The sequence below is a fragment of the Styela clava genome, chromosome 11 (genome assembly GCF_964204865.1).
Source record: "Styela clava chromosome 11, kaStyClav1.hap1.2, whole genome shotgun sequence".
NCBI lineage: Eukaryota > Metazoa > Chordata > Ascidiacea > Stolidobranchia > Styelidae > Styela > Styela clava.
The window spans coordinates 14,999,741-15,009,697 of NC_135260.1; the positions used below are offsets into that span (position 1 = coordinate 14,999,741).

At 32.1% G+C, this 9,957-nt stretch overlaps 1 protein-coding gene across 1 annotated transcript; it reads left to right on the forward strand.

Annotated features, from left to right (window-relative positions):
• Positions 1-1,607: 1,607 nt before the first annotated feature.
• On the forward strand, positions 1,608-9,957 carry LOC120347829 (calcium uniporter protein, mitochondrial-like). Its single transcript, XM_039417933.2, has 7 exons — positions 1,608-1,799; positions 2,163-2,211; positions 2,598-2,771; positions 4,616-4,720; positions 5,381-5,541; positions 6,231-6,434; positions 8,112-9,957. Exons 1-7 carry the CDS (start codon positions 1,632-1,634, stop codon positions 8,313-8,315), a joined length of 1,065 nt encoding a protein of 354 aa, XP_039273867.2. The 5' UTR covers positions 1,608-1,631; the 3' UTR covers positions 8,316-9,957.

Genomic DNA, 9,957 nt, shown 5'->3' on the forward strand with positions numbered 1-9,957 from the left:
GGCGGTCGGGGGAGGTGGCAAAAGTTGACAGCTGATAGAGAACGTAATGTACAAAATGAGCACACACACATTATTAGTCTTTTTCATTTCATTTTCTTTTATTACTACTGTTAGGCGTATCATCGTCTTCTCACTGAATTTCGCTAGCAACACATTGTACATACGCGCGGGAAACAAGTGGGCCAGTGGGATGGTAGATAATACATTAAATCAAAACGTGGACGGCGCGCTAAGATAGGCCTCATATTCGTTATTCTTATAAACACGAAAAACGATATTCGAAAGTCACGATTATCGTGTGTTAAATTCGAATTGGACATCCCTTCTTCTAGCATTACATTAAATTAATCTAAAATAAACAAATATCACTACACACGTTTTGAAAGTTTTCGGCTTTTCGTATGTAGAAAATATTACGTTAGCCGAAGCAATATTTTTACGAGGAGCATTTACGAAGTTGAATTTTTTGTATCCAGAGCCTTTCGTAGGTAGAGTTTCTATGCAAGTGAAGTTTTAAGTATTCTGTGGCGTCTGCAGCTGTCGCAAAACCTTGGCGGTATTTCCATACCATGGCCGCTACGGCCAAACCTATGGCGACTGACGTTTTAGCTGCAACAAACCAATGTCGAGCTGCCGTTACCGCGGCAGCAAATTGAAAACCAATGTCAGGTAAAATTTCACATCAGGTGGGCCGTAAAAACAGGGCTGTCCCTCATGGTGACAAATATTGGGTAAGTTGGAACGTTTTTCTTATGAATACAGCTTTGATGGATTTGGGGTTAGAAATTAAGTAGATATATTTCCGCATGATCAATTGAAATCTGGTACATTAATTTGTGAATATACCGTTAATACTGATTACTGAATACTGAATAGCACTATAAAACCATGGCAAGAGCTGCCGCGGTTCGTTCGTGGCAGGATCTGCCATGAAGTGGTAAGAACTGAGCCTCGTTTCTATGTGCCGTCCACGGCTTCACCCAGTTACTTTATATGGCCCTTCTCCCCAAAAAAGATTGCACCCTTCTGCTTTTTGTGATACATATATTTAATTAATAGCATTTTGTATCTCCCACAATCAAAACGATTTAAATGCTCTAGCTAGAATATATACATAAATGGAATAGTAAACAATTTTTTTTTTTTCGAGATCCATACTCTTGGACAATATTGGTATATATTATGAAAACTTTAGTGTAAGATCATCTGCAGACCAGTGCGTTTTATTATGTTTCATTGTTTTATTCGCAAATTCCATTGAGTATATACACCTCAATGGGAAATTCTTGACTAGTACTCAAGACGTTTGTGCAGTAGCACTCAAGCGTAGCGACGCATCCCAGAGCGAACTATATTACAAGTACAGGCGTACAGCGGTGCCATACCGGTACCGTATTTCTGTATTTAGTCGTTGGTCGGCGCTGCCAGCGGTAAGCCTACTTCTGTTAGTGCTTTATATGATCATTGCTGCGTATTTTATACGGTACCGTATATAATGTGTGCATGAGTGTTTATTCGTCTCGTAAAAGCAATATAAAAGAGTTAGTAATTATCAACATTGAATGCAGGATGTATACCGTTATCTGTTTGTTGTTTTTAATTTACAGGTTTATGGATAAAGTAGCATAATCATGTTTACCAAGAAATGTTTCATGTTTGCTCGTGTCATTCCAAACTTATGTTCGACCACCTCATGTCTTGTCTCAACTGAAATTCTGCCATGTACCTACATCCGTAAAAGGCATTTCAAATTTAGTGCTGGACCGATTACTCGCAAAGACAATTTTAGCAAATTTCAGGTATTGCTGTATTGTCTGTATATTACAGTATTATCACTTGTCTGCTTGTCATTAACCCACTGACATAGATAATTAAACAACATTAACGTAATTCACAGAGTTTACAAGTACTAAAGTTTATAATTCTATTTTTACTAAATCTTATCTTCACCAAAGTTATCTGTAAAAAGACAATAATCATTTATTGATTTCTTTATGAAACAAGTAAAATTGTATTACAGTATTGCTCATGTTTTCATTGCATTGACATATCAAGAATTGTAAAAAGAACTTTAGTGGACTGAGTAATTTTTCAAGTCTGTCATGACCTATGCTGTTTCACTTAATATGTCAGTATTTTATGTATATTTTTCTTCATTTTAGCATAAAAACTTGATCCAGAGCAGGTTGCAAAGCACATCCAGCGATTCAGGTAGGATAAAAATGTAATGATTGTGAGTACGGTACTGCAGCAGTAAATTACCAATATGGTTATTCATAGTATAAACATTTTATATGTTTTGATGTGTATTACTATGTTTTTTGTGAAATATATTATTTTATTATATCTTACATTTCTTGTTTTTCTTTTGAAAATATGATACGTAGGCTATATTGAGATTCTCCAAATTGTAAATGTATACATTTTCCAAACTTTGATGAATATTGTATAAATGCATATTTTTCTGTTTTATTTTATTTTAAAACTTTATTATTTTGCTATATTGTATTAACAGTCTGGCAAATTTACTTTTCAATGCGGGTTGGGTTGTTTTGTATTGCCCAAATATTTATAAGAACGGAAAATTTTGCTTTTAGATGATGTAACAATCGTATACCGCCATGGCCTTCCTGTCATTACAGTTACATTGCCATCAAGGCATGAAAGATGTTCATTTACTCTCCGCCCTTTGCTGTCAACTGTCGGACAATTTTTGAATGATTTAAAATCAGAAGATAAAGGAATAGATACTGCTGTAATTTATGGATCAGGTATGATTTCTGTGCTTATGTTTACTAATCTGAGTTAAGACGCACAAAATCTTCCAATCGCCAAGTAAAAGAATGTAATTTAGAATCGAAATATATTTTTCTGCCATGTAAATTTTTTATCATTCCATTTATCTGGGTCATCCTCATTGATCTTGACAATAATTTGTGTTGGGCTATTGGCATGAAGGTTTTTTGAAACTACGTCAAAAATTTTCACAAGCACAAAAATGATCAATCCAAATGAAAAAAAATTATACTAATTGATCAAAAATAAATAATATTAAGAAGTACTGACTCCCATGTGTATAACATTACTTGTAAGAGTAAAAAATTTGAATGACCAACCTATTTTTGTAAGTTACTTTTCATCCATCCATTCACCAGAATTGGTTGCAACTTAATCATGTAAAAATACCTCATCTTATGAAAACCTATTGAAAATTATTTTTCAACTTGCACTATTCATTGGCTTTGAATATGGTACTTGTATGTTAAAGAATATTTCCTTTTGATTGGTTACTGCTGATTTTATTCGTAATTAGCATGGCTATTAATCATGGATGTAAACTGTAAATTGCATTAATATTTAATGATATAAAACTTGCTGGATGTCAAATTGTTGGTTTTGGGGATGGTTTTCATGTATCACACAGGTCTCACTATATTGGTTGGAAACAAAATCCCCCGATCATGTCCGACCGATTGATCATGTCTGGATAACACTACTATCAGTTTTTATTGGTAGTTAGGAATATGTACCAAATTCTAACATAAGCTTACTTATTATGACTAGCGATGTTCTATAAAAAATGACCAACATATTGAAAAATTGATTTCCGAACAATGGCAATCATCATACTTGTTTCATTATTCACAATTCAATGTCGCTTTTATTGATTTTCATCACTTACCTAAATTCCATAGCATATTCAGTTGACAGACCGACCAATAATATTAGTCTCATATTGATTTCTTCACCTATAAGACAATTTGAAATATTGAATCCAACACCTAATGTAACCGGCCAAAATTCACCTGGATTCAACATATTTATTATATTAAAGCATGAAATCAAATAATGTTGGCACAGTTTATTTCCTAGCTTTATCATGTATGTACTGTGATCGAACTTTTTCAATATTCAAATTGTGAATCATAAACATAAGTTGAACCTTTTGATAATTCAACATTGATCAAAAAGGCAATAAAATATATTGGTTTCTTGAATTGAATTCCCAATAGAGTCAATAAAACTCGATATATTGATCACTCAAAATGAATTATGATAAGTCTTTATTACTATTCACTTTAAAAATAGATCAAAATTTTATTTCTTATTTGCTATTATTGCTACGGCTCACATATTGCCCTATAATTTGCAACTACCTACATATTATCTATGCCTCGCGTTATTCTTGGCTCAAAGCAATATATTTTATTTTGTATTTCAAATTACATTTATGTTGAGGAGTAGTATATATAGATATGAATTAAAATATTTTAGATATTTCAAAGACTAGACTATATTTATACTTGTCCAACTCTAGAATTTTGTAGCCTCAAAAATTTTTTTTTTCAATTTTTTTATGCGTAGTTTGAATAATGGCTTATTTGAGCCCATCAGATGACAAGCCAATTATGCTGCACAGAGGTTCAATATTACTTTTATGCAAATATCAGAATTTAAAAATTTATGTTTTGACTTTTTTTGAAATGATCCTCAATTTTGAATTTCATTTATATGAAAATTTACATACCATTATGAGAATTACATTTTTTATTACGTTGAATGATCTGGAACAAATTCAAAGATTTGTACATAACTCTTTGTAATTGATTTTTAGATGGAAGCAGGGTTGCATCAAGCACTCAAATCGAGCATTTACTCTCTGGAAATTTTAAACTTACAATCAATAATGTTTCTTATAATGTTGAACCTCCACCTTCTGGTAAGTTGCTTGATTGAAAATCAGTATTTGATTCTAGCTCCTGACATACAAACATGACATTTCGTTTTGACATTCATGTACTTTTTCCCATTTGAGTCAGCCCACTGGGAATGTAATGGTATTTTGATCTTGATTACATAACACCATCAAAAGCATTAAAAGTATTTTCACTTATGGTATATTTACATTACACCTTTACATTTACTCAGTCACAAGCTAATCTATCACAATTTTTATTTAGGCTTGAGACATTTGAAATTCAAAAACAAATCTTGATGTAAAACATTGCATTTGCTTGTCAGTTCAAATCTTGTGTAGCTGCCCAAGAAATCAAACCACTTATCTATGTTGCAGCCAAAAAGGAATAGCCCTCTCTGAAGGAGACGATCCATATCCATCCATCCCTATTTTAGTTGCTGTTTGTTTGTACTATAAAAATAGTTTCAAAAAACTTGATCATAAATTTATCATTTGGACATTACTAGGATGACTATATCTAGGATGAATGTTCATTCATATCAAGCATATGTTAAATAAAGGTGTGGCCCGCGGTTTCACCCGTTATTTGTTTCTTGCCCTCTTGTATTAAAGGTTGCACACCCCTATTCTAAATATATTTAATATAAGATGATTTTATTAATAAGATTGTTTCATACACAGACAAAGCATCCTCTGAGCACATCACCGAGTTTGATGATTTGAAACAAGTAATAGCGAGGTTGTATAATAATTTAAATGTCGACCAATATTGCTTACAACAAGAACAGCAAGTATTAGGAAGGCTTGAAGAACTGAGGACGCAGCTAGAACCTCTCGAAAAGGTTGGTAGGCAGAAGTAACACTTTGAACAAATACCAGGTCTAATTGGACTTTAAACTTTAGGGGACCCTTTCAGACATGTTATTAAGGATTCTTCATTTAAATAGAATGTTTTATTTTTGTCCAGGAAGTTTATTCACTTATCTTCTCTCTATCAACATTTCTTTCTATGTCTTTATTTGATTTTGAATGGTGATTCTTTATCTCTGTTATGGTTTTTCCAGTAGCTTCCAATTTATTTTTTATATGTAGCCTTCATATGTATCACCTCATGGAAAAACACCAATTCTTTAGTCTGCCATTCTTGTCAATTTGAATTTCACAGTTACTTTTCATAAGTGGAGTTAGATGCATAAGAATTGAATAGTAGAAAAAAAAATTTCTGAAGAAACATTAATATATGTTTTTGGATAAAGACATACTATTTTGGAATCATCTACCGATATATTCAATCTAAACCTAGGGGAAACGGCAGATTTTAAATTGCTATGCATTATGGAGTTTAATTCATTGAAGCATGGTGACTCGTGACTGTACAACAAATATTGAGCCATTGGCGCTAAGCAGATATTTTATATAGATGAAGCTAATGTTATTCATAAACGGTGCATTTTTTTATAATTCGTGCCTCAGAGCTCAAATTATCATTTTTTAAGAAGTGATTTTTTTTTCATTCATGTTTTTCTTTCAGGTGAAAAAAGAATTAGAAGACAAAGCAAATTTCCGAACAAATTTGTTAGTTTGGGGAGGACTTGCATATATGGCAGCTCAGTTTGGAGTGTTGGCAAGGCTCACATGGTGGGAATACTCTTGGGATATCATGGAACCTGTCACTTACTTTATCACTTATGGAACTGCAATTTTGATGTATGGATACTTTATTTTGACTAAACAGGTATGGTTATTATATATTTGCTATTCTAGATATTATCAGTATTTCGATGCAACCGAGTGACTCAAGAAATAAGAAATACAGAATTCAGGCCAATCGAAACATATTCTTAGGAGGACATACCTTTTGTGTAAAGGATCCTAGATTACTGAAATTTCTGGCTACAATCGTACACAAATAGAAGTTCCGGTATTAAATAAATTTTCTTCAGTTTTGTGGAAGTAATTAGAAAATTTATGGGTTTTATTTTTATGTGTCACTCACTCCGTTTATCAGTTAAATGCAATTAAACCTTACCATGATTGGACCTTGGTTTTTAATTGTTTTACAATCTTTTTTCATTGTTAATTTTTGATCTGCTTATTTATCCACAGTCATTCGGCATCTTTGGTAGATTTCTCAGTTTCTTTTGCGGATTTTAGTTTTCCTGATTTAATTTGCGATATTATTATATATATATTGCGAAGTGGATCTTCGAAGTGGCAACACCGATTATGAAATCACTCTGGCTGTCGTTAATCTATATTGATCAGGGGTACTTAAGATTGAATGAGGATTTAAATCTTTGCAATGTGTTAGAGAAACTATCCATCTACTGTCCATTTGATTCAATGCTTTCAATTATTCAATACTAAGTCGTATATCCCATGGGTATTCTCATCTATGCAAAACCGTTTCTAGGCCACATGAAGCATTGTAATGATGATATAACTATGTTTGATATCACCTGCGACACCTGGTTGTAGTCAAAATAATGCTAGTTTGTGTTGAACTTACGATTTTGCACTAATGTTCGCTTTGTGAAAACTTAAAAGTAGAATATTTGATGGCCGTTTAGGTATTTTTGCTTGGATATGGTTTGATTGTTGATAATTGTCTGCTATTTTATTCATAGAAAATTTAAAATCATTTTTGTAGATAGGTTTGACAAAAACAAATTGAATATTCCAATACAGTCAAAATAGTTATATTCATTATATTTTATCCTTTTTTTCAAGAATAATTTATAATATTTTCACTTGAGTTTCCATTCAGCATCTGACGTCTGATCTAACTCTCATGCAAAAAAAAGTTTAGTTTACTACTTACAAATTTAAATAAAGTTTTGCATTATTGACTTTTATTTCTATTAACTCATGATGGTTTGTATACGCTTCTCTGTTTGACATTACCTGTTTTAGAATATATCCGATATTTTATATTCCAAGATCCCATTTCAGGATGTGATTCGGACAATTTGTCATCAGCTCAAACCTTACTATGCCTTTATATTAAATGAAATGGGCAACCTGGTAAAACAGAAACATTTCCAGAATATTTTGAATTTTGATATTCCTGGCTGGGAGCTTCAAATCAACATTTTTGCTCAAATGACAGTCAAATATGATGATATAACATTTAATTAATTCAAATACGCTTCATGGTCTTAGTGTAATAAGGTGCAATCGTCTAGTAGTTAAAACATTGGATTTAAATATGTTAGAATCGCTAGTTAAAGTGCTCTGGTTCAAACCGATATCCACAGCGTCATCCAGGTTTTTTTAAAACTGTATAAATGCTAGTCTGCAAAAATTCAGATTCTTTCAAAAATAGTACCCTTTTCATATAAGTGGCCGCTTGTATAGGTGTGTTCGTGGTGAAGTCTTGTAAACATCCTATGAGAAATGCTTTCCTTTCCAGGAAATGATGTATCCGGATGCCAGGGATCGTCAGTTTCTACGCTTCTTACACAAAGCAGCTGACAAATCAAAATTTGATGTGGCCGAGTATAATTCTCTGCAAAATAAATTAGCACGGGCAGAAGAAGACTTGAAAAAATTGAAGGAACCACTTCGAATCCAAACACCGACTTCTTCTCAACAAAACAAAATTAAAGACTCCTAAATTCGTAGAATTGAGAATTCGTTGTTTTCATTTGTTACAACCATATATTATGCTATAATGCTTTTTAGATAATTATATTATATTCTTTATACATGGATAGAATAGGTAGCAAAATTTGTAAATTCTGTTCCGTACATATCATGTTTGTATTCGTATGACATGTACTCCTGTACGTCTACTAAATGGGGTTGCAAAGGCTATTATGAACAACGTAATAGAATTTGTTAAAAACAATGATTTGCACGAAAACGAACACAAAAAGCACATAAATATAGTTTTATTTCAAAATTTTATGTTTGAAATCTATGTTTTGATGCATGAAAAATGTTACTGAGGCCTACCTCGTCAGTCGTCACCGCAACCATGGTGTAATATTTGGTAATGGAGGTCTAGCTCTCCAGAACTCAGCAACTAGGCTGTAAAGTAGATTATGTATTACACGATTTCTTGAGCATATTTTAGTTTTTCACAATTATTATACTGGAATTGTTTATGGGAAATCAATATCCTGGAATGAGAACATTTTACCCACTACTTGTGATTCGTTAACTTTACCTATTCTAAGAATGTTTGTTATGTGCTAACAATATAACCGAATGCTTCAAGGGCTGAAATATATATGGAAGGATTTTATTTTGATTCGACATTCCTGCTTGGATTCTGTAATCGTATGAGTTATCCTCGGAAGTCTGGTTTCCCCCAGCTGTTATTCAAAGACTTTGTGAAAGAGAATATTTGTTAAATGTACAGTTGCTCATTTCAGACTTTTGTTGGCATATACAAACTTTCAATGCTTGCCAAAACTAAATTAATTTTGAATATTATAATTTAAAATGAAGTTACTAGCTGATTTAATCATCAATAAATTATCATCAGTTGACTTTTGAATCATGATTCTAAACAAATTTTTGGTCATTTGCTTATTATGCAAATAATATGTCTGCTTGGCTTATAAGTAGAGCATTGTAATTTCATGCAGGAATTAAATTATAGGAGTGGGGATTTAGACACTAATTTACTGGTATACTGCACTTTAGGCATGTACTGCACTGCATGTAAATCTATCGGTCGCTTCAAAATGTCACACCGTATATTTTTGACAATTTATTTCCAACAGGTGCTTGTTGAATAATTTCTCAATAATTTAGTGTCGGTTCATACCTTTGGAGGATTTTTTTAGAATACCTCGGTATATGTTTTTGATATTTAAATTGAAAACAAAATAACAATTTGTTAAACATGATTACAGACTAGAAATGTCTTTACATTGCAATTGATCAAATACTTATCAATTTTAACTTGTGGGATACAGTTATTTGACATTTGCTATTTCCTATATAGACAGAAATTAAATCTTTTAAATATACTCCTGAAGCAGAAATGTTGATTTATATACTGTAATTAGGTTTTTATTCTGTTTATTTTGAACACTGATTATGATATAGATTAAAAAGATCCGTAAAATATGATACTTGGTTACAGTTTTGTATCATGTTTTTTCATATAATTTTTCTTTCAGTTGGCTATACCAAATTAACTGTCGATCAGGTGTTTTTATATACTGTTAATTCTACTGCATTTGACACTACAGCGCATGCTTTCCTGATATATTTGAAAAATAATGCATCATATTTTAATATTG